This window comes from Elgaria multicarinata, chromosome 7 (genome assembly GCF_023053635.1).
Source record: "Elgaria multicarinata webbii isolate HBS135686 ecotype San Diego chromosome 7, rElgMul1.1.pri, whole genome shotgun sequence".
In the NCBI taxonomy this organism is placed as follows: Eukaryota; Metazoa; Chordata; class Lepidosauria; order Squamata; family Anguidae; genus Elgaria; species Elgaria multicarinata.
The window spans coordinates 93,888,067-93,914,716 of NC_086177.1; the positions used below are offsets into that span (position 1 = coordinate 93,888,067).

A 26,650-nucleotide genomic window follows, 5' to 3' on the forward strand; every position below is an offset into this window, starting at 1 on the left:
AGATGTTGGAGATCTGTAAGCAAGGTGTGGACTATATGGATATTTTTCACACTAAAACAAAATCATATTGGAGTTTGATTCTGCATCATACTAGCCTGGTTCAGACAACACGCTAAACCATATGCTTAACCACAAAATGGTTAATGGAATGCATTAAGGTCAATGCATTCCGTTAACCATTTTGTGGTTAAGCAGCATGGTTTAGCGTCTTGTCTGAACCAGGCCATTGAGTTTATAAAGGGTTATAAAATACAAATGGTAAAATTAAGGGTGCTTCTGAATTGTAAAAGGTCATGTAAAAATCTCTGATGTAGAGATGGCTATTAATTTGTTGATAACAGCTAAATTTTCTAGTGCATCATATTAGAAAAAGAGTATTGCTCCTTCATTGTTTAATTGGTTTTTCAGGCTATGGGATGTTTTTGTTGTGATGGAAATGATTTATTTTACAAAAGCAAGAGAGAATCAGATATTTGAGAGTAGGTTTATTGAGAACTGGATCAATTTTTGAATAATAAATTCCAAGACACCATTCGTTATTATCATTAGACTGAATGTATGTATAGAAATTAATTATGAGTAAGATGTGTTATTTATTCTGTACATTTCTTATTATTGTTTTAATAAAAAATTAAAAAGAAAACAGTATTTCTCTGAATCACAGCTGATGTGAAACTGACAAAATAGGACAAGCTGGAAACAGATACAAAAATAATTCTGCATATGTCATATCAGATGTTGGAGCCTGTTTCCAACCCATAAACTTAGCAAGATAAAGAGAATAGCTGGAATTTTAGATTGATAGTAAAGGGGGAGGGGCTGGGGAAGGGGAGATCAGGTCTTTTGAAAGGGTAAAAATGGGTATAAATGAAGATGTAGAGATATACCATATGAAAAGGAGGACAGGGCTCCTGTATCTTTAACAGTTGCATAGAAAAGGGAATTTCAGCAGGTGTTATTTGTATGCATGCAGCATCTGATGAAATTCCCTCTTCATCACAACAGGCAAAGCTGCAGGAGCCTGCCCTCTTTTGTATCTGGCCACTCTAGTATAGTTCTGCAGCTTTAACTCTTGTAGTGAAGAGGGAATTTCACCAGGTGCTGCATGCGTACAAATGACACCTGCTGAAATTCCCTTTTCCACACAACTGTTAAAGATACAGGAGCCCTGTCCTCCTTTCCATATGGTCACCCTAACTTACAAACTAACTGCTGTATGCTATTCCTGATTCCCCCCCCCAAGTAATTAAGTAGTAGCAAAGCAAAAGGCCTACCATAGCCAGAGAACTATAGGTGTTTGATGTTCTTCATAACTCTGTGCTTAATGATGCAAGTAACAAACACCATAAGCCCAATCAATTTCTTTAAGAATAATATTAAGCTGTGATTTAGATTACCAGAAATACTACAGCATTTTAGAAAAGTACTAACACATAGTATGCATATGAACCATACTTTCATCTCTTCATCCACAAATGAAAGATCAACTGTTTCTTTTTAAGATCTGCTTTTTCCTTATTTATCTTTGACACTGATGCTATTTATAAAGGATTTCAGATATTATATGAATTAAAATAATATATTCAGAAATCATGCCCCACAGTCACTTTTGTCATTTCCATCTGTTATACTATGTAGCAACTGCAGGTTTTTAATAAAGAAAAAATACATTTTATGAATCCAGAGATTAGATCTAAAAATATAATAACGAAATTTTTGTTAGTGTAAACAGATCAAGATTTATGTAAAAGCCTTTGCATAAATTATTCTGATACTCTTGCATTATTAAATTTAAAATAAATGTGTGGTTTATAATGTTGAGTTTTTTTTTAATTTTGGCTGAAGATAATAGCAAGAACTGCTTGTGAATTCTTTGCTTATCTTTTTGGGATGAGATAGCAGCCGTTTCTACACCAGCCCAAAAATCCAGGCTGGTCACGGACTCCCGGGAGGAAAGAGGGACAAGAATGGGTTTTCTCAGGGATAAGTACTCCCTAGGAAAACCCGATTCTTCCCGCAGTCCCAGGATCGTCCCAAGACCATGGGAGGTGTGGCTGCGCGTCCCAGCTTCTTCCCTCCTCCCCGCAAATAGCAGGGATCAGTAGAGGGAAGGAACCAGGCCAGGAAGAGTTGGGGGTGGGGGGGAGTGGGGTCGGGGCTTTTTTTCCTAAACCTTCTGTTTAGTTGCAGTGCACGTGCACTCACCTCCTTTAAAAAAAATGGTGGGTGTGACACCCTCCCTCCTCCCAGGATGTCACACCTGCATGTGGTCTAAGTGGAGGATATCGCAATAGTGGAGGAAATCACAATCAGGATATTGCGAGATCCTCCCCCCCTCTCCCTCTATGGTGTAGAAAAGGCCAGAGACAAACACAAGGATTACATGTTATATAAAGGGTAGGATGGTAGCAACAATAAACACACACCTATTTATAGGATTTTAGATATTCACACCCCATTTATATAGGACATTCCCACATAGAAATCAGCTACATGTGTAATGCCAGATAGGAACTTTGTATATTATGCAAATAAGACAAAGAAAATTACCTCTTGACCAAAATTGAAACATCAGCCGGATCATATAAATGTTTACTTTGAAATAGGTACCACTGTGTTTTCCTGGTCAGATTTGCCTGACAGTAAGTTTCATTGTATGTAGTAGGACCTACTTCAGAATAAACATACTAGGCACAAGGAGCCTGAGATTAAATGACATGCAAAAAAGCACTTTCAGTCTCTTTCATCCTAAGAGATAAATAGCACCAAATACAAAGAATGAACAAATGACTAACCTTCCAGATCCCAAGTGACTTAGCAGGACAAATAAGACCGTTCTACTAAACTAGCATTGATAATCAAGTTGACTCAGACAAATATATTAAAGTTTATACAAAAGGAAGCCATACCAGGAAAGATGTAGGCTACTGTGCTCCTTGTGCCAAAGTTTCAGCCCTTTAACTCCATTAATGGTGCCACTTATCTGTGAGCATCACCTGCACAGCTTGGGGTTCATTTAAAGTCATTTGAATTCATTGTTCTGACAGAGTCTAGTGCACCATCTAGTCATGGGTAAAGATAAAATTCTAAGGTATACTAGTAATTTGTTCAGGTACAGAACAAGGTAGTGGTAGGTGTTTTTTTTTTTTTTTTAGATTTTCCAGACTCCTTTTAAGCCATTATAAGAAATGGTAAAGGTTCAGATGAAAATCCATCGAAATGGTGCAACATTATGGGCCTGTTCAGAAATCATCCTGAGCCATGGTTAGGCCAGTAACCCTTTTTCAGCAAATGTTTAGTGGACATGTTTAAACTGTGGTTATGTAGCCACAATGGTTAGGAATGGTTCACATGACACTCTTATCTAAGCCATAATGTTTAGCTCAAAATGCTTAACCATGGCTTAGTGTGTCGTCTGAACAGGATCTATATTTCTAGTGGAAATATATTTCTAATGGATAAGCAATCCATTAGTATTTGACACCTCCAACAACTTTTGTTTTGTTTTGTTCTGGATCTTTTGATCTATTTTCCACCACAGAATCACTTTTTTTTAACAATCTTCTTTCTATAGGGTTTAAGATTTTACTGATGTGCAGCCAACACTTCCAAATACGTGGAAGTTACTCTTCCCCCCCTCTCACCCTTTATAAATAGTAAAACCTCAATGAGAAAACAGACATCTCATATTCAGAACTAGCCCTTTGGTGAGCTTTAAACCTAACAGAGGATATGTTATTCAAAACGTGGGCCCCTTTCTGTTGCTCAAAATGTGTTTATCAACAGAAAATGACATTTGAGAATGCAAATCAAAGGCATTAACTGACATATTAGGATAATATAATTCAGTGCAGGGATGCCAGTAAGTACTTGAAAAATAGACTATTAGTGGAGGGAAAATACACATTCCCGTGACACCAAGAAAATAATGTGTTTTCTGGTCATTTGCAAGTATCACATATCCATGGTAATTTTGGAATGTTAATAAAACATTGTTTTATGTTCCAGAGTTTTCATAGTCAATTTCTATGTAATTGTTGCACTTCGATTTTATTTGGATTGGTAAAGATAAAAGTAGTATTCAACCAACAAACTTTCTCTACCTACTTATCCTTGCTGATATTGAACCCTTTTTAAAATTAGTACAATCCTTTATGCACTTCTCTGGAAGTAAGTCCAACTGAATACATTTTACTTCTGAGTAAATATGTATAGGGTTGCACTGTATCAGACATGCTATACATGTCTACTCCAATGTTAATTGCCATTCATTTCAAATGTTAAGAGGGTGCAGCATTTCACCCTTCAGCTCCTTCCCATGATGCAACAGTAACAACAAAAGCCAGAGGATATGTAAAACAAGACTGTGCCATGGCTTATTCCCATACCAGCATCAATCCTGGAAACTTGGAGAATTCTGGTGTAGAAAGAAATTGCAGCATAGGAGCTTCCTGCGTGATTTGATACTAAAGAGTCATGTAACACATTTCCCTTGCTACAATAGTGACATGAGAAATGCCTTCAGATATTGTCAATTTCTAGGTGAAATTGACACATCTGTGGAAGGTATGTCAACTACACACCTGTGGAAGGAGGAAACACAATTCCTGATATATAAACAAATAAACAAATAATGGAAGTCTAAGACTGAGTACAGTACTGTAATCATGACCAAATCAAAGTGCACGGGCACTTCACAGTTATTTTCTTTTTATGTACTGATCTCAACCAAATGCACATCAGCAGTAATCACTCTTTAGCAACAGTTGTTTCAAAGTAAATGCAAAACATGGAGGACTTCAGGTGTGAAATAGCAATCTCCCACTGTCCTCACAGCTCTCTGCAGTTTCATCAATTATCCATTTAGCAGTCTCATTACAAAGAGAAATACTGTTTTTTCAGGTTTTACCCCATTAACCGGCACACCACATGTTAGTTAAACTATAACAATCCAACCACTTTCCAAAGTTTCTCTGGCTACAGTCTAATGTGATGGCTTGACTTTAGAACTTGCAATGCATAACAGTTTGAAAGCTTCAAGGACACCAGCCCCATCCATGTTTTAATTCTTGAGGACAGTCATTGTCGTTGGCTGAGTTTAAATAAAATTCTCTTCTTATGCTTGAAGAGTTCAATTTCAATGCCAGTAGCATCATTATGTTTAGCTTGCTAATGGCACTGCAGTTTTGTTGGTTTTGCATTAATACTTTTTAAGCATATCACAGACACTGTGGGTTCATTTTTTTTTCCATCATTGCTCTGGACTGAAATGAACTCCTATGATAAATAATGGGTAAACTCCAGCTTTTATTGTTAAAACTTTGGGCATTTATTCAGTCATTCCATTTTTGCTTTAGAAACCTAACACCCTGGCCTAATCTATACCAAGCAGGATATTGCACTATGAAAGAGGTATGAAAGCGGTATATAATTGGCAGGAGCCACAATGCTGCTTTATAGTGGTATTGAAGTGCACTGACAACTGTTAGTGCCCATTCACACATACTGTATACCGCTTTCATAGTGCTATATCTTGCTTGGTGTAGATTAGGCCCTTGTTACAGGCAATCTTTTCCCATCTGATTTGTTTTGGCTTGTATCCAGTGGTGTCCTTCATTTAATTAGGGTAACCATATGAAAAGGAGGACAGGGCTCCTGTATCTTTAACAGTTGCATAGAAAAGGGAATTTCAGCAGGTGCCATTTGTATGCATGTCGCACCTGGTGAAATTCCCTCTTCATCACAACAGCTAAAGCTGCAGGAGCTATACTAGAGTGACCAGATTTAAAAGAGGGCAGGGCACCTGCAGCTTTAACTGTTGTGATGAAGAGGAAATTCAACCAGGTTCCCCATATATACAAATGACACCTGCTGAAATTCCCTTTTCAATACAACTGTTAAAGATACAGGAGCCCTGTCCTCCTTTTCATATGGTCACCCTAATTTAATGGAAGGCTTAATGGCAGGACAAATGGAAGGAAGTAAGGAAGGGAGTTTTGCAAATTCCTCTTTACCTCTGCAGCAACCTCCCCAGAAGAAAATCCTATCTCAGAGGGTTGGAGGACCCTTGTGAACAGAATAGGAGGTGACACAGGGGAATGAAAGAGAAAGAGAGAATGTGCAAATATCGTGTCCGTCCCTCTTCTGCTCATGTAAGCTTCCACTGGGAGAAATAACTATGCATGAACAAAAGGGTCAGTATGAAAGCCAACACTAGCACTAATTTAAAATACCTTGTGCTAGAATAAAAAACCTCTAGCACAACACCAACAGTATTAGCTGGTGTTACAGGTTTCCGAGGTAAACCTCTTACACCAGCTAGCATGATTGGTGTTGTGTTAGAGGCTGCTTATCCTATTGCAACATAAGAACATAAGAAGAGCCATGTTGGATCAGATTAAGGGCCCATCTGTTCCAGGATTCTGTTCACATTGTAGCCAACCAGCTGTCGACTGGAAACCCACAAGCAGAATGTGAGTGCAACAACACCCTCCTGCCTGTGTTCCAGCTTATCTGGTGTTATGGCATGGGGTGCTGCAACCTAGATGAAGCTAAGTGGGTCTAGGCCTGAACAGTTTCTGGAAGGGCGACTACCAGGGAGCCCCATGTACATTGATTCCTGCATTGAGCAGGGGGTTGGACTCGTTGGTCTTGTAGGCCCCTTCCAACTCTATGATTCTATGAAACATATCTCTATTTCCTCTGATACTGCAGGAAGCATACAGCCATCAGGACTAGTAGCCATTGATATCCTTCTCCCTAAGAAGTTTGTCTAATCCCCTTTTAAAACCATCCAAATTGGTGGCCATAACTATGTCTTGTGGCACTGAATTCCATTTTGACTGTGTGAAGAGGTACTTCATTTTGCCTGTCCTGAATCTCCCACCAACCAGCTTCATGGGATGACCCCAGGTTCTAGTATTATGAGGGAGGGAGAAAAAAGTCTCCCTGTGTGTACACTTTCCACACCATGCATAATTTTATCAATAAACAAAAAACCTATAGTTAACAAAACAATGTTAAGGCTCTACAGTTTTCAACCAAGCACCAAAAAGCAGGGAAATAGGGAGTTAAGGCTCACAAGCCTTAACGCCACATCCTCCCTAAGGAGGAAGGAAGTGCCAGTGGAATTCTCATTCTCCCAAAGCAGATGTAAACCATGAGGACAGGATGGAGAATAGGATATGCAGAGGTGACTGTGGGTCTGTGAAAAACTGCACCATGGATTTGTATAAGGGCAGCATGATACTGACAGTATGATTATTCTCAATTCCTCTCCCAATTATGCCTAACATGGAGTTTGCCTTTTTTTATAATAGCTGCACACTAATATTTTCAGTGAGATGTTACCACAACTCCAAGGTCTCTTTCTTGGAGCTCCTCCGGGAGGACACACACACACGTTCCCTTACCATTGGCTCTGAAGCTGCATCACTTCTGTAATGAGCTCCAGTTACACAGAGGAAGAGAGCAGGAAGGGAAGCAACCATGTGACTTGTACCGCTTCAATGCAATTTAATGGGACAGCGCCCTCTAGTGGAAAATATCCTGCAAACGGCAGGAAATGGTGATTGTCATGGGCTGGGCCCATGGTCCCTCTAAGAAAATACCTTTGCTTTATCCCAGGGAGAAGGAGACGGGTTTCTTTGTGTCCAGAAGGGAGTAGCAAGCTAAATGCCAAGGCCACGCTTTTGCGAGAAGCACCTGGCATCTGATAACGCCTCCCCGGGCTGGTACTGGGAGAGAGTAACAAGTTGCAGCTATGCAATGTCTGGGAGCATTCCCCCTCCCTTCAGGTGAGGTGTGAGTTGCTAAGGGGTTTCAATTGGTCAGGGTGGGTCTGGTGACCAAGGGGGTCCCAGAAAGAGATAAAAGCTTGGGCACCCCGGTGTGTGCGTGGCAAGCAGGAGCATCCAGGCCAAGCAGGCTGGATGGCGGAAGCCCCACGTGACCGCTGAGGGAAGGAGTTGGTTCAAGTGGTAGATAGCCAAGTCAAAGTGAGCAACAAGAGGTTGAGTCGCAGTGTTAAGTGTTTGTTATGTTTTAGAATAGGTTTGGGTACAAGTGAGCAAGGCACCTTGCTGGATTTACAGCTGGTGGGTGTTTAGCGGGGAGTGAGTGTGAATCCAATTGGTTTGAGTGTGTAAAGGGGGAGGGGGAGGTATTAGTACCTGCTGTCCAGAGTGTGTCATTCCTTTGTCTGTGTTTTCCCCCCAAACCTCTTACGTGTCACCTTAATGTGTGGACCGTTAAGGAAGTGTGTTTGTGTGAATAATAAAAGTGTTTGGTCCCTATCTCCTGTGTGGTGTTGTTCCTTGAGAACCTAGACTCCCAAAGGGTTAAAAGCGACAGTGAAGGGGTGTGTGTCTGGGCTGGCCGAGCCAGATCCCCCTTCTCTGGCCGGGGAATTGCTGAGTCAAGCAATTAAGTGATGTATCTCAGATACAGTGATGTATCTCAGAAGAGTTGGTTTTTCTAGGCTTTGTTTTCAAAATCACTAAAACCAGGAAATGGAGCAGGAGCCATGCAGGAGGATCACTGTGTCATCAAAATGACCTGCGAAGAATGTAAACCCCTGCAACTTTTACTTATAAATCATAACTTTAAGTTCTCCATTCACCCACATTATTAATTTGAAAATAGGACTTAAAGTCGTAGATGTTCCAGTACACTTTTAAATGAATTTGTAATATTTATTTTATAAATGAATTTTATTGGTGATCTTTTAAATGTTTAAGTTTGCTATTTTAATTAATTTATTTTCATATTTTATTGGTTTATCTTTTTCAATTTATAAACTGCCTTGAAGAGGCTTTGCCTCGTAAGAGAGTATACAAATATTTTAAATTTTAAAACAAATCCCATACCTGTGGTCTCATGAGTTATGAAATAAATGCTTGTATTTTAATTCTAAAATGTAATTTCCTACATTTTGGTCATTACACCACAACCCACACTGGGATTTTTCTATGAAATACCACAGTAATGTGTGTCTGTGTTCTTGTGTGTGTAAACTAGACATTTACACACATATATTGGGTCTGTAAATTATACAAGCAGTATTAGATCCCACTGTCTCTGGGAACTAATATGGCTTCTCCTCTGAAAATTGTTACAATGGATACTACCAGATTTAACCAAATGTAGTGGAAATCCATCAATCTCATGATATATCTGTCAACTAAGGATTATATTTTATTATTATTATTATTATTATTTATTTATTACATTTATATCCTGCCTTTTTTCCTGAAAGGAACCCAAGGCGGCATACATAATCCTCTTCCTCTTCTCCATTTCATCCTCACAACAACAACCCTGTGAGGTAGATTGGGCTTAGAGTCTGTGACTGGCCCAAAGTCACCCAGTGGGTTTCCATGGCTAAGAGGGGACTAGAACCCGGATCTCCCAACTCCCAGTCCAACACTCTTGAAGTAGACACTAGTCCATGAAAGGGTCACTTGAGGTACAAGTGGACTCGGTGGCATGGAGCACCTTTTGTCATCTTAGACAGATAACCTCTTGTCTGGATTACTGCATTACACATGGGACTGACTTTGAAAGTGGAAAGTGCAGCTGGTCCAAAACCAGGCAGAAAGATGGGGACTAGCCAATGAGTCCACATTATGCCAGTACTTTTCTAGCTGAACTAGCTGCCAGTCCTTGTCTGTGCCCAATTCAAAGTGCTGGTATTAACATTCAAACCCCTAAATGCCTTGGGGCCAGGTTATCTGAAGGATCACCTCTTCCCACATGTACCTGCCTGGACCTTAAAATCATGGGTTCCTTCTCCATGGGCTCCTGCCAAAGGAAGTGAGGCAAATGGCTACCAGGAGGTGGGCCTTTTCTGCTGTGGCACCCCAGCTGTGGAATGAGCTCCCTAAAGAGGTTCATCTGGCACCTATGTTGTACTCTTTCTGGTGCCAGGTGAAGACCTTTTTATTTTCCCAGTATTTTAGCAATTTACTATCCTAGTTTTTAACTCTGCTGTTTTAAATCTGCATTTTAAATCTCTGTTTCAATCTATGCATTGCTGCTCAGTTTTACTCTGGTTGTACTTTGTGGTTTTAAAACTGTGGTTTTAAGCTTTCATATGTTGTGCTGTACTTATGGGTTTAATTTTTGTGAACCGCCCTGAAAGCTTCGGCTATTGGGTGGTATAGAAACGAAATAAATAAATAAATTTCTTAATTCTTAAGTTATTTCCAAGAGTAGAGTGCAAGGTATCCAGATTAATTTTATGGTTTTCTTTTCTTTGAAGTACCCTCTGTTTCCCTTCTTGCCTCTTGATATTCTCTTTAAAACTTTAATCAATTTCCCTAGATTCAAAGGTCAAGGAAAGGGATATTGGTGGCACTATAGTTCAGTTGAAACTGTGAGTAATTTGCCCAAGAAGGAAAATGCTCTGTGACCAACCCCTTGTCCAGCACTGCAGGTCTTTGAAAAGCGTTTTTAAAAGCCTAATGTGGAATGACAAGCAGGACATCAGTTATACATCCCATAATATGGTGCTAATATATTTTTGTTGGGCTAATATACCTTAGAGGGTATTCCTGTGATAATGTATGTGAGAACGTTATATACTCTAATGAGCTATATAAATGCTAATAGTCTGTTCCCATACATGTTTACTTGGAAGCGTATTTCACTGAGTTCAGTATGAGACACTCCCAAAAAAGTGTGGATTGAGCTGCACCCTGAATATGTATGTAAAAGTTGTGCTAATTAATCTTCAGATTAAACTAATTAAAGCAAATTTAAAGTACATTTGGTTTGTAAATCTGAAGCGCACTATTAAACTAAATCCTGTTTCAAAAAATCCTCTAATGGCAGACAAACCTCATAGGATGAAACTATCTAAGAATTTGGAGGCACTGAAGCCAAGAAGACCTTAAATGTGTCCTTCATGCTCGGTGCATTTCTCTGAAGAATCAATATTTTTGTACTGAGACAGAAAACGACACATCTGAAATAGTTCGTTTTTCTTCCCCGATTACCCTTCAGTGTAGCCTTTTTTATAAAATCCAGTCTGCAATATTGAACGACTCATTAAACATCTTTGCTTATTAGCCCTTTGATTATCTAAAGTGCTAATGAGAATTACTGTACTGAAAACAGTGCAGGCTCATTTCTTTTAAAACAGAGGAACTGAGCCACAACCGATTTCAGTCAATGGAAAGCACACATTGATCTTAATGGTTGGGGCTGTATATAGACACGAATTTAGAGTTCAGTCCCATACTTTCTGGTGCTGCTGACATTTTCCTAGTGCTAGAGCAATGATTGTGTATCTGCTAGTTCTATCTCTTAAAAGCAGTGCTTAGTTGCAAGATCAGGGCTGCAAAAATGTTCATGAAAGCCTCTACCAGCTACACTTCTGCACTTCGCTGAACCTGCTCACAGCCTTTGTTCTCCCATTCTGCTGCTCCTTGGGAACGAAAGTAAGAACTCATATCTTTCTACAGGCGATTAGTCCAATGGTATAGTGGGAGGGAGAGGATTGTGGCTTTACCTGCTACCGTGATCCTCCCCCAGAACATCCCAGAAGTAAGGGGGACATCGCGGCCACCATTTTTTTTTAAAAAAAATGTTAACAAGGGAGGAGTGCAGTTGCGCTCCACTGAAAAGGTAAATTTAAAAAAACCAAAAACGAACTTGCGCCCCACCCCTGATGGGCATGGACTGCCCCTGCGCAGCTCTGTGCCCATTTTAAGAGCTCTGCTACTCATGAGAAGGGATGACCGGGAGCAGTGGCCACATGACCCACGCTCCTCGGGATGATCCCGACACCACAGAAAAATCGGGTTTTCCACCGTTCCTAATATCCCGGAGAAAGTCTCTGGTTGCCCCAGGTTGCCCCCGGGATCCAGGGATGACCGCAGGATGTAGGCATGGCATAGACATATGTTGTGCTGACAGTTTCATTGTCCATCCGTCCTTCTTGGTGAGATTTTTGCCCTGATACTGCTATGGCAGTTAAACATGACTCGGTGTAAAGGATCACCATTCAGATGCATGTCCCCATCCACATTCTGTCCCCATTCTGTCCTCCAGCTGTTACTGGAGTTGTAATTGCCTGTTTTACTGTTGTACTCTGCCTTGACAAGCACTCTTTGAGTTTGATTCTATAGCCAATTGTGGATCCACCTAATAATTGTTTCATCTACCCACTTTTAGCTAGTTTGCTATTCAAAATATCAAGGGGGACTAAAAGCTTTGCTGAAGTCAAAATATATTATGTCCACAGCATTCCAACAGTCCACAAGGGCTATCTGATCAAAAAAATGAGATCAGATTAGTCTGGTAGGTTTTTTTCTTGAAAAATCCATGTTGGCTTCTAATAATCACTGCATTACTTCCAAGGTACTTACAGATTGATATCTTTATAATCTTCCCCAAAATTTGTTGTCCCTATCTTCAAAAAGAGCAATTGTTGGGGCCCACTGACACATACCATATACCACTTTCATACTGCTATATCCTGCTTGATGTGGCTCCTGCCTTTTATATACTGCCGTCATACCGCTTTGATAGTGCAATATCCTGCTTGGTGTAGATTAGGCCTTAGTCTATCCTACCTTAGAAGGTTGTTGTGAAGATAAAATGGAGAGGAAGAGGATAATGTAAGCCACCTTGGGTTCCTTACAAGAGGAAAAAAGATGGGATATAAATTAAATGAATAAATAAAATTTAAAAAGGTTAGAGAAGAAGTTCAGAGGGTGGCAATGGAGTTGGACTTCACAGCAGACCTAAGCTTTAACCAACCTTAGAATGAACCTTAGAAATAGGGCACAGTATGATTGCATTGTGCACCCCACACCATACATTTTTTATGAACTCTATCTTACCACTAATTCCACAAACCAGATGCATTCAAACCCACTTAACACCACTGTCATACAGGCCTATTACAAAACAACAAATGGGGAGATTGTCAAAATTCAGATTGCATAGAAAACGATAGACTAGAATCCCTTTTTATCCCCATCATATATTTTAGTACAATGGAATAGGGTGGCATGCTCAGACACCTGTCATGGTCCTAGTACTTTGGCAGATAGCAGCACTGATGATGGCCATGTGTTCCGTGAGACAGGCAGTTGGATCTGGGAGGTATCCACCATCTTCATTAGTTGGTGGGCACAATGCCTTTGACAGTGTGTTATTCCAGGGCATTGTGGGAATTTAAAATGGCAGGTGGCTAACAACTAACTCGTACAGATTGCAGCTGTTTTCATTTTGTCCATCACCACTGCCCTAGTGGGAGACACCAGATAGCACTCTGCCAGGGCCTACTCAAACATGGGGATAACCCTTATGTGGACAAATATTTTGTATGGAGCATTCAATCATGTGATTCCCCCATTCACAATCTGTAATCATACTATTGATTTACAGGTTTACTATTTCAAGTATTTCTGAGAACAAAACCAAAGTTCATTGTTTGCCAACAACTGCACGTTTGCTTCCAAGCGCGTTTCTCATGGATTTGGAGATGATACCTTACTGATAGGATGTTTTTAGGATGTTTTAATAATGTATACTATGTTTTTAATTCAGTTTTATGTATTTTATACTTCTTGTTGTTCCCCACCTTGATCCAGATGGAGAGGTGGGTAAAAAATAAAATTATTATTATTATTATTATTATTATTATTATTATTATTATTATTTTGGGCGATGTACCTGACAAATACCACTACTTGGAGGCAAATGTCATACTCTCTAATTGGTAAGAATTTACATTTTCAGGAATGTTTACTACCCTGTAGATAATAGTGAATCAGTAGAACAATTTGTATCTGGAAAAGTACTTTCACAATTGTCTTTTCAAATGATGACATTTCTGAACAAAGTATACTACACAATTTAATTGAATATTTTAATCTAAAGGCACTAGGTACTCTAAGTTTAACTTGATAATGAGCAACTCTAGGCTTATCTAATTATTACATTTCAATAAAATGTTCAAATATAAGAGAACAATAGTTATGTTTAACCTTCTTCATAATGTTAATGTACCTCACGGTTCATTATAGTCTATACACATTTTTTCTCTTGTTTATTATAGATGCTTTCATATTATTGCATGTCAATCCAGGAGGGTAAATAATCAACAGCTTTTAGAACTGTTACTCACTACCATTGCAGATGCAGTGGAATTAAAGAGAAAAAAATAGTACCATCATGAATTAATAAAAGGGGTCATGCTGGGAGGATTCCTGCAAGGTGTGTAGCAGTAACAGAACATGTGGTGTTGAGCAGAAATGTATTTTTTTTAAAAAATAATCTCAGATTTAGATCACAAATTACTACTCCCAGTTCAGTGCTATATAAATGTAGTAGTAAATTATAGTTCCAAAAGCTACCTTTACTAGAGTGAAACCAAGCACACAACTGGAATCTTCTCTATTTTTAAGAACATCTTCTTGATATTATCTGCTGTCATTGCTGAAAGAATGCTTTTATAACATTTAAAAGTAACTGATGAGCAATGCATTATATGGCAGTAAGATTTTATTACAACTAATTTTTATTGAACAATAAAGTCAGTTTTAAATGAATTCAATTGTATCAGGAACACAGTGTGTTTGTAATAAAATCTGCATGCTTGTAACACAGTAAATTATGTTAAAGCCAGATAAATCTTGATAAAAGATATGCACTCTGTTAGTAGAAAAACTGAATTTAGAATGTATTTCACTGAAGAATATATATGAACATGTCTATATTCCTATGCAGCATTTGGATTTCAATGGGTGTGGGTGTGTTTAAAAAATCTAACATAGTTATTTCACAAATGTTTTTCCAACCAAAGTGAAATTTGTAAACCGCCCAGAGAGCCCTGGCTATGGGAGCGGTATCTAAGTTTAATAAATAAATAAATAAATAAAATAAATACATTTAATGTTGTACATTATTGTTAGCATCCTTTATTCATATGTAACTTACAGCTGAACTAAGTGCAGTATAATTTTATAGAGAGCAATGCAAGAATATTATTCACATAGAATGAAGGCAATAAAAAGAGGAAGAAGAAATGGATTCAGAAAGTACAATATTTATCTAAATGAACATGATACTATTTTAAAAATACAAATTTTAGAGCTGTGTGCAAATGGTCTCTCAAAAATTCTCAATTTTAAACAGATTGATGGAATATATGAATGAACAAATATACACTTTCTTGGGAGTAAGTTCCATTGAAGTCAATGGGTTTTACTTTTGAGTAGACAAGGATAGGATTGCACTATTAATTTTTGTATCTGGTCAAGAGGGCAGGGCTCCTGCAGCTTTAACTGTTGTGATGAAGGGGGCATTTCCCCAGATGCTGCATGCAAACAAATGACACCTGCTGAAATTCCGTTTTCTATGCAACTGTTAAAGATACAAGAGCCCTGTCCTCCTTTCCATATGGTCACCTTAAACACAATGGGACTTAGCAATATAGACCATCTTGTAGCAAGTAACCATAGCTATTCTGTGTTATTTCTTCTTCCAATAGCAAGCACATACATTCAGACAAAAAAAGCATCCAGGCAGATTTGTGCAGGAGATTGGAAAAGCTCTATTTTGCTTTTTAATAGACACACTGCAGCATATTTTAGGTCATTACGCTAACAAGGCCTACAAACTTGACTTTTTGTTGTTGCATCCAACAGACAGACATACTCCTGCTCCTGCTAGATTCCTATTATAAAAGCAAAAGTTTAATTTCTGAATTCACTCCAACAGATGCTGACTGCACAGTGCAAATAATTAATTAAAACAAAAGATATAATAAATTGGGATGTCTCTGAAAATTAATGAAATAGAATAACTAAATTATTCAAGTCTCTTTCTCCCTCTTATCCTAATTACCTTATATTAATTGATGTCATCCAGTGTAGAAAAACCCACTCAAGTTTGAGTAGCTCATTATTGACTGGCAAGAAAGAGAAACTTCTAGACAGCTCTTACCTAAGGAAACCTCAGCTGATGAATTTAACTTTGATCATATGAGGTCTATTTTCCCAAATTCCGTTCTGAGAGTTTACAATCTCTCTACCTTTAAATGAGGCTGTTATTTACTCACTCTAAAGTACAATACATTGTGCTTTGCTGGATAAATAAAAGAGAGAAGCTGTTATCTCTCAAATGAGCTTTCTCAGGCCCCAAAAAACCATACAAGAACTCATACATACACTACATTTAAGTAGCCAATCTATCACTCCTTTCCTATAATTGTTAAGCTTTTTGAGACCTGTTGTCCTGAGCTCAAGCATGTGCATCATGGCATATTGTAATGCTACTATAATTGTACAGTAGTTAAGATGTTTCTATTTCCATATAAATTTGCACAAATTCTTACAAAACAGATGTGTCGTGGGAGCATGCGTTTTTCCCCTTATAGCAAGTCTTAAGGTTTAAGGCACATATTAAGTCAATTAGCACACCAAATTCTTTGATTTCCTGCAAATAATTATTCCCTTCTTTTTTTTCTGGTCACTGGTAGATGAAGGGAATTGGCACCAGTAGGATCATTTTTGTAATGATCATTACAAAAATAAAAAGTTCATTGTTTATCTATACGCGGCACCAGAGCTCGTCTCTCTTTCTTCCACCTTCTTTTTTGGTCAACCAGAAGTTACTAATACATTAGCTTGGATTAGTACCATAGTGACCATATGAAAAGGAGGACAGGGTTCCTCTATCTTTAACAGTTGTGATGAAGAGGGAATTTCAGTAGGTGTGATTCGTATTAATGCATTACGTGATGAAATTCCCTCTTCATCACAACAGTTAAAGCTGCAGGAGCCCTGTCCTCTTTTGTATCAGGTCACTCTAGTATAGCTCCTGCAGCTTTAGCTGTTGTGATGAAGAGGGAATTTCACGAGGTGATGCATTAATACAAATCACACCTACTGAAGTTCCCTCTTTATCACAACTGTTAAAGATACGGGAACTCTGTCCTCCTTTTCATATGGTCACCTTACATCCAAGCTAATGTATTATTAACTTATGGTTGACCAAAAAAGAAAAAAGAAGGGAATAATTATTTGCAGGAGATCAAAGAATTTGGTGTGCTAATTCACTTAATACCAATCCTTTTCTTTTCTTGACCCAACCAACTCTCTCCTTTCATCAACAGTACCTTATTTGACTCATTGAGACAGGTTGGAGGAGAGGCTTAAGTTACCCCCTATGATGCGTAAATAATATTTGACCTAAGTGGGCATTCATTTTTTAAAAAAATTAAATTGTCTATCACTGCTACAGTAATTGCAACCCCAAAACCAATGATTTAAAAACATTTTTTTAAAAAATAAAATAATAATAAAAAAAGAAATGTTGAGAGATACATAGTTAAGGCTGGTAAATAACTTCAACTAAGCCCCATCACTATGCACATAATTATTACATGATAAAGTGAAACAGTGCTTGTAGTCAAAGATTAAATTAAATTTATTTTTCAAGAAGAACCTGCCCAGGGGATATCATAGTTAATATGAGAAAATTAATCCTGGTATGAGATGTTGGAGATGCTCTCTAAATACCATCCTCTAAAATGCTGTTCATGGCATACTGGGAAATTTACAGAGCAATCCTATGCATGTCTACTTCAGAATCAAGTCCTACTCTATTCAGAGGTGTTTACATCTAGGTAAATGTGCATAGAACTTCAAAAGAAATTTAGTGACCAGACTTGTAGCACTCACAGAGCTGCTTTTGATATGCTTTTTATTTAAAAAAAAAAAAAAGTTTATTGCATTGGGGCTTTTAAGAGCAACATGTAGCTGAACCCAAAAGCTGAAGCACAGATGAGAGTGAAAAAGAAACTGTAAACGAAGAAGCAGTAATATTCTCCACAGATGCAGGTAAGCTCTTTCATTTGACTGACCACTGTGCAATAATACAACAGCTACAAAATGGCTGATGAAAATAATTTGTAATTCAGGCCAGATGAAATGAGTGGGCAATGTCTGAGTGACCAGGAAGTGATGAGGAACTAATGGGGTGTGAAATGAAATGGAGCAGGATTATGGCGTTAAAAACAACAATAATTTAGATTCTATACATGTCTGCATAAACCAGGGAAGGAACTTAGAATAACTTCATGCCAGAATTGCTTAGAAGCATAAGAAGGATCCAGAAAGCTAGAGTACTGTTGAATAGTTACAGCTTTAAATGCTCTGCCAAAGCTTGGCTCACGAAATGGAGATGAGACTAGGATGGCATGATGAAAATTGGCTCAGATAATGGGATGGGGGGAAAAGGCTGGCTTTATCAGTGTCTAAGAGGCAAAAAGATTAAAAAAAGGAATTGCTTTTTATCATAGAATAAATTATCTTTATTAGTGAATGTACAAAACTGAAGGGTACTTTTGATTTGGGGAGTCTCTTAAGAGATTTGGAAAGCCCCTTAACAGATTCTAGTGGGATGTTCTAGACCAGCAATTATCAGCAAGTAAATGAAACTCTTCAGTTAGGGGAAATATGGGGGAAACAGTTAGGGGAAAATATGCCTTTTCAAGTATGTGAAAGAAGGGAACAAGGAGAAGCACTGGCTGATTGTGAGGCAATCAGTCTCATTATTTGTCCAAGGCAAGACAAAACTAAGTGCATATGAAGAGAGCCAGTGTGGTGTAGTGGCCTGAGTGCTGAACTGGGAGTTGGGAGATCCGGGTTCTAGTCCCCACTCGGCCATGGAAGTCCTACTGGGTGGCTTTGGGCCATTCACAGATTCTCAGCCCAGCCTACCTCACAGGGTTGTTTTTTGTGAGAATAAAATGGAGAGGAGGGTGATTATCTATGCCACCTTGAGCTCCTTGGAGGAAAAATGGCAGGATAGAAACGTAATGTATAAATAAATAAATGAATAAATAAATAAAATGCTGGGATTATTTCTGGCCTTGTTCATCAAAATCCTTTTAGGTGAATTTGCAAGAAATGAAAGCTTCTTCATGGAAAGCATGTGCTGTTAAGCTATAGCTCCTCCCTCTGCCCTACAAAGTAGAATGTTTCAGAAATGTGTGCATCACCCTTTTGTAGGAGTCAAGCTAATTTTCTCTGCATCATTCCAGTTTTAGAATTTCTGCCAGTAAGCCAATCAGTACTTCCAAAGTAGTTACTGTGAACACACGGTTCTACAAAATGCTTTAAACCAGGCCTGCACAACGTGTGACCTACCAAGCCAAGCTAAGCCCACCAACCAATTATATGGGGCATCCCAGAAACATAGTAGCATCTTGTTGTTTTTTACATTTCTGATCTACAGAGCTCAGAGGAACACCATAATGTGCGATATTGAAGATCATCAGATGGGGTGGAGGAGCACGTTTCCCCACCTTCGCTTTGTCTCCTGCTTCTGTCCCACAATAGGGACAAGCAGCTTCCTCTTTCTTCACACAGAGAAGAAAGAGGAAGCAAGCAATGACCACGTGGCCCATTCAGTGGGTGTTTTTATTGTGCAGCTTCTCCTGCACACAGCAGGAAATGGCGGCAAGTTTTGTTGTAGCCCAAAAACCCAGATTATCCAGGTCTTATTTTGTGATGGAAAAAAGAACAGAAGGAGAGGGAGACGCGCTGGAGGATCACTGTATCATCAAAATGTCCCGCAAAGAACGGTCACTAACCAGTTGCAAGTCTGCAATAAAACGCTTGTCTAACGAAGTTCATTGTCCTAACAATGAACGGAAATTCGTTCCGAGTCTTGCCTTTGACATGTTAAGATTTGGGAACAGTGCTCTGATCTTCTATCTCAGTCCTACTTCTATCTGGAGACAAGAGGCAAAACCAAATGGGGTAGAAGACCCAAAGATGGATAGCATTAACTATTTTTGTAAAGTAAAGCTTAATGTTTGGAGGTATGAAGATGATGTCAAATAGAATTTGACATTGTTGAGGTGTGGCAGCTCTAAGTAAATGCAGTGAACCAAATTTGTTAACAAAGTGGTATTAAGCAATTAGAATAAGACAAGAAACATAATTAAATCACAATATTTCCAGACCACATTTGTTATTAAAACATGAAAATCAAGACAAACTGAAAATTAGCAAAGATTAGTAGAAGATTTTCATTTATTTATTTGTTTACCTTTGCACACTGGTCTATGATCACTCCACGCAGCGAACACCTCTGCTATTCTTTGACAAGTGATACTTTTTGCCCCCTGTAGAACATAGTCTTCATCACAAGAAAACTGCACTGTTGCATCCAAGCTAAAATTGAACATACCAAAATGGGGGAGAAAAAAACAATGAATATGTACAATACTTTCCACAAATCCTTTGCATCATTCTAAACTCTTATTAACGCTAACCTAAATATGTGTACATTATTTCACATGAAACTCATCAGTATGTGGGATGAAAATCTTGATATCTGTAAATATTAAGATGCACAAAGACTATCCTTTTATTTTTGTGGGTTGTTTTCTGTCCCATTGTCTCAAATATTTACAGAACCGTCCAGAGAGCTTTGGCTATTGGGCGGTATAAAAATGTAATAAATAAATAAATAAATAAATAAATAAAATAAAGGTTGCAGTGCTTTCAGCAGAAGCTGAAAGGGAAAATCCACACTCAGATTTCCACTCCCTAAGTCATAGCAGTTTTCAGAGGGGCGGAAATATATACTACCTTATGGGTTCTCTCAGGCACCATCCGAGAAGCCATAGAATGGCTGTTAGTAAATATAAAAGTATGTGTTTTAACACCAATAGAAGTTTGCTGTATTGAGATTTTAACTGCTGGAAGGTGTTCATATTAGTGTCAACATAATGTTGCATGCCTGCTTTTTGTTTGTGTTAAGTAGCTAACTTTTTTAATATTAACAGAATGAGGGTATTTCACCAGGCATTATTTATATGCATGCAGCACCTGGTGAAATTCTCTCATGATCACAACAGTTAAAGCTGCAGTATGATCCACATGGTGAGGCCTTGTAAACATTATAGCCACTTTATGGCGCATACACCATGCTGAAGTATTTTCAGCAGCTTCCTGAGTGATAATTTTAACTGATGGTTTCTTCTCCCAGTTAGGATCCTGGCTTCTCACACCTTTCCAAAATGGAATATGTTTTCATGGCATTGAATATTTAGGATTAATTGGAGATTCTGTTACTGTGCCTCCCAGTTTTAAATGAGCAAATGAGTCCCTAACAGTGCAATCATATAAATGTCTACTCAGAAGTAAGTTTAATGGGACTGACTCCCAGACAAGTGTGAGAGCACCTTTAAGTTAAGCTCAATTAGTCTAAACTGAGGTTTGTTGAGGCCTTCTCAGGTCAAAGCACACATTAATTTAAAGATGTAGATAGTACCTTCATGTTCTTTCTTACTTACACCAGAGGAAGTGCAAGTGTTCTGATGCCTATAGGGGCTGTAGTGTCATAGCAGAATACCAATCTGGATGCAGGGTTGTGTGTTCATTTAGAATTTATATTACCAAATAGTGATAAATTGCAGGCTACAAAGTGGATTAATATAAACCAAGGTGAGTTAAATCAATCCACCCTGCACGCATCCAATAAGATTGGCTGAACAGGATTTGAAGTGATGCTCAAAGCCAGCAATCTATCTACACAGCTATACCAGGTTGTCTTATTGTTTCAAGGGCAGGACTGAAATTATTGCACAGTTAAGTTTTACCACAACACATTTCCTCCCTGCGATGTGTATATCATATTTACATTTCTGTGATACTCAATTGCACAGACTCAGGGAAGAAAAGTTTAGCATAAAACAAACACACACACATTCTTATATGCAAATTATAAAACACTGTAGGGTATTTTTAGGCTTTAAATAAATAATTATGTTTATGTTAGTAATATAAGTGTTTGTATTTTTCAATTATTCAAGAGTCCTTCAGAAAGATCTTATGTTTGCTATATTTGTTGTATTTATTTACATTTTTCTTTTTCAGAGTGTTTTTCAGATTTTCAAAAAGAGCAAAGTGTTTATGCATAGTTCATTTTGTGAACCAAGGAAAATAATGCCATTTAATTTTCTATTGCTAAGGATTTTATGCTTTATCTATCTCAAGGACAACTCTCAAGATCAAAAAATATGATCATGCAGATGGATAATAACCCCCAAAAGTATGTGTGTGGGCCAAAACGGACATTACATTTAATGTATGTCTGGCAGCTATGTCTTCTTTAAGCTTAAACCAGATATTTAAAGCCACTCTACCCACCATACTAGGAGTGCAATCCTGCAGAAGACCTGCCTCACTTTTAGAGTGAGATCTGTACACATGCATAAGTTTTCCACCTTTTTTCTTTTGCATGTTTTTGTTGCCTTAAAGCAGAAAAGTGTCATTAAGCATGTCAGACTTAGGGCTTTGCTAGACCTGCCGGGATAAGCCGGCAGGGAGGCGGGGCGATGGCGCGCTAACTTTAAAGCGCGCTGCCCAGCCTCCTAGACGGCCGACGCGTAGGGCCGACGCAAGCCCTGCAGCGTCGGCCATGGGTTTTTTTTTTGTTAAAGGGGCCACGTGCGGCCCAAAGACTCCAGACCAGGTAAGTCCGTTTTTTTAAAAAAACGAAGCCACCCCTCCCTACCCCCGGCCTTGCCCTGGCAGCGCTGGTCGCCTGCTTGTTCAGGCGGCGCCACCCGGCGCTTGCCCGGGCAAAGCCCCCCCTTGCCATCCCTGATGCCTGCTCTCCCCCCACCGTCCTGCGGGGTCCGGCCTTCCCCCTGCCCCTCTCTTTCCCCCCCCCCCGGGCCGATGGGCACAGCGCTCATAAGAGCGCTGTGCCAGGTCCGTGGCTTAGCAAGTAGCCGCAAAAAGCCATGGACCTTCCTAGACGTTTCGCAGCCCCGGCCTGAGGCCGGGGCTGCAAAAAAGGCGCGCCATAAGCGACTTCGCTTATGGCGCGTTAGAGGAGGCCTCAGTGCGGCCTGGGCTCGGATTCCCCTGTGCGTCATCTGGACGCACAGCAGGGAAACCGGGTCTCAAAGCATGCTAAGGCCTCGTCTAGGAAGGCCCTGGATCAACAAATGAAACAGACTCCAAGCTATTTTCATGCTGGGGGTGGGGTGGAATTCCTATCAAATTTTGACTTGTCATGTTTTAATAAAATAATAATAATAAAAAACCAACTGTGTGGGGGAATTAGCCAGCCTAATACATGTGTTATATTTATGCCAACATAAGGTAGTTCAGCTAAAGCCAATTGCAGCTGTGTTTCATCAGAGTATTCTTGAGCTATGGAGCCAGTATCCACATTGTTAAGTGAATTATTGCTTCAGTCTGTAGGCAATATAGGCCCACCTAGTTGTAAACTGACTGTAATCTTGGCATAATCTGACTTGCTCCTCCATCCTCTGCCTCATTATCCTGGTAATTGCTGTTGTTTTGTTATCTTTAGTCATACTGATGGCATCAAGGAAAGCTATGAAGGGGAAAGCAGTTCCAACCTCCCCCACCCCCTTCTTCTGCTTGAAGAAGAATCTGAGGGAGATGTTATAACACTATTTAAAGTTATAGCCTGAGATTTAAAGCTGATTAAAGATTCTATAGCAGGGCTATAGCAGTCTGTTGACCAAATTGCTGGGCGGCTGGATCTTCTGAAAAATAAGAGTTTTACAGCTGGAAGGTAAGAGTTGGGCTTATGAAACTGTGTTGTCTGCTTTGCAGAAATCTAATTTTATTTTGAAGTCTAAGGTTAATGAGCTAGAAAGTCAATCTCGTCATTGTAATTTATGAGTCTTTGGGTTACATGAATGGGCTGAGCAGGGTCAATCAACTGCTTTCATGGAGTCTTTTTTTGCATGAGTTACTGAACTTGACTGAGGACTATCAGTTAGATATTGAGCGAGCACACTGAATCCCAGCCCCTGTCTCCTGTACTGAAGAAAGACCTAATCTGATCATTATGAAGTTTTCAAGGTTTTCTGTCAAAGAGTTTACTTTAACTGCTCTGAGAAACAAAGGAGAGGGGATGATTTGGGAAGCTGATAAAAAGCATATAATGATATTCACAGATTATACAAAAGAGATATCAGGGGGGGGGGGGAAAGTGTGCTTTCACTAAACCTCAAAAACTGGCCCATGACAGGAATCTGCAGTATTTTATTAATTTTCCTGACGTCTTCTGTTTAAGAATGGAATCTGGTCCAAAAATGTTGAACGCAGCAGCGGAACTTGAAGCATTAGGGGCCTTAGTACCCCAAACAAATGAAAGCAAGTGCTTTCCAAACTTAAGAAGTTCAAATCGGATGTTGCTTTGATACAGGAAACTCATATTTTAGTGGAAAGTAATGCTAGAGTGCCAATATTGGGTAGGATAACTTTATGCTGGTTGTAATTCTAAGAAAGGTAAGGGCGTGGTCATACATATACATATAAAATCACCAATATCAGTGCGACAAGCAATAACTGATCCAGAGGGATATTTTCTTATTTGGTGGTTAAATATACAAATATGGTAATTGCCATGATTAATGTTTGTGGCTCCAAATTGGAGTAGTCTATGTTTCACGATTGTCTTAGTTACTTGTCTACTATTACTTATGATAGTTTGATCATTGGAGGGAATTTTGCAAATTTCAATTTGCAATCCATTCAACATTGAAGGCCCATGTGTCTGAGCTGCATGGTGAATGTTGCACCCTACAGGATGGATTTATATTGGGGGGAGGGGGAGGGTGTTTGTGCATCAAAATGATTTTAGGTTAGATTATTTTCCATTAACGCAATGCGTGACAGCATGTGATATTGATACAAATGCTATTTCAGACCATGCTCCAGTCCCTTTAGGAATCAAATCGTCCTACTCTGTTAAATATTCTGGCACTTGGCACATGGATGTTTCATTGCTTAATTATCATGATTTTAAAATACAGATAGCCTCCAAAGTTAATGAATATTTTGAGATTAACGAAGCTACATCTCATGCTACTGAATGGGAGGCATCAAAGGTGCATATAAGTGGAAAGATTATTGCATATTATAAAAAGAAACTTAAGGTTACCCAGCAGGTAGAACAGGATAAAATAGTGTTCTTATTAAGCCAATTTGCAGCCCGTCCCTCCTCTGTCAAAGACTACAATGTGCTATATATGAATGGAATAAAATATCAATTCACAAAGCCAAATTTGTATTGACTTGTCTGTGTCAGAGATACTGGAAAAGAAGAGAAAGGCACGACAAGATCCTGGCATTTCGGTTGAAACAATAACAACAACAAAAACTGGAATCATATTCTGATGATCAAAGATAATCATAATAATGTATATATAACCCCAATAAGGATAGGGAGCTTACGAATCAAGAATTTGAAAAATTCTTTTTGGAGTTGGTCCTTTTACTAATGGATTCATAGCTGCTTACAGGGTCTGTGCAGAATGAAAAAGTTAATTGTGTCATTGAAAATATGAGGAATGGTTTTCCTACAGAATGTTAGATTATTATTATTATTTTTTACTCTTAAACCTCTTTGTTTTTATGGCAAGGCTTTTGAATCAGGAACTTTACCTGTTTAATTGGGGAAAATATCAAAATTAATGCCTGTAGGTAGTTTCAAGTTACTCAAAGTAGATACTAATTGGCAGTTTTGCTGGTGCCTGGAAGGGATAAAATATCTTGATATATTGGTGCCTAGAGATATTTCAGAAATGATCAAATTGAATATAACATCATTACTGGCAGAAATATGTCTTGACTTGGAAAGATGGGCACCACTTAATTTAAGCACTTGAGGTAAGTTTAACATATTTAAGATGAATGTGTTGTCATAGTAATTTATGTATTATATAGCATTACTTTATATATTCCCCAAACACATTTTCAAAAACTTTTTGAAGTGTTTCAGAAGTTTATTGGAGGGGGATCTCCTCCACATTTTTCATTGACGAAGACGTCAATTAAGGAGGGAGGATTTAATTTTACAGAACTTTTTTGATATCATAAAGCTTATTTGTTAACCCATACTAATGACTGGAAAACAGCTTTTTCCCCTTTAATACTCCTTTGTGGGCTGTTTTGGATAGCACTAGGGTCTAGGTATATTAAAAAGAAAAGGATGGCTCCACCAACAATCTAAGCAGTGAGAGAAACTTGTAATGTAATGGCTCGCCAGCTGCACTTTGATCCATCTGCTCATGCTAAACTAATCTTATGAGAGAATCCAGTTTTGAAAATACAGAGACTACCTTTCATGTGGAAGTGTTGGGCTGACAATGGAATCCGTACTTTAGATCAGCTAGTAGGTTTGGATGGGGAATTCCTAACTTTTTCAGAATTGCAGATTAGTTACCATTTATCATCTAGCACTAGCTGGCAGTATATTCAGTTTCCGCATTTGTTGGGAGTCGATATACTGCCCGTCCTCGATGAGTGTTTCAGCCCCTCCTGCACTTTTGGAGGAATTAATTGGTTTCTTAGACAAAGCTAAGCCCACAATTGCTATCTATAAAAGTCTTCTGGAATGTAAAAAAGTAAATGTTCAGTAGGTCAGAGATGAATGGAATAAAGAAATGTAATGCTCTGTACAGTTTCATCAATGGAAAGTTGATTAACAATGGAATTGTCCATATGAACTATTTCTGTAGATTTAAAATTGAGACTGATACAACAACAACAATGTTTCATGCATATTAGAAACCCGAGATAGTTGATAAGGAGAAGTTGGCTACCACTACCAAATGCTGGCAAAA

The 26,650-nt window shown here is 38.7% G+C and overlaps 1 protein-coding gene and 1 non-coding gene across 2 annotated transcripts in view; both read right to left on the bottom strand.

The window, feature by feature from the left end:
- The window catches only part of CSMD3 (CUB and Sushi multiple domains 3), a 787,235-nt gene that overhangs the window by 376,821 nt on the left and 383,764 nt on the right, over positions 1-26,650 (bottom strand). Inside the window, exon 9 of the mRNA XM_063131067.1 lies at positions 20,077-20,201. Coding sequence (XP_062987137.1) covers positions 20,077-20,201 — 125 coding nt within the window. The remainder of the gene's footprint in view (positions 1-20,076; positions 20,202-26,650) is intronic.
- On the bottom strand, positions 18,987-19,089 carry LOC134402040 (U6 spliceosomal RNA). The gene has a single exon (XR_010025689.1). It is a non-coding gene; the product is annotated as a U6 spliceosomal RNA (small nuclear RNA).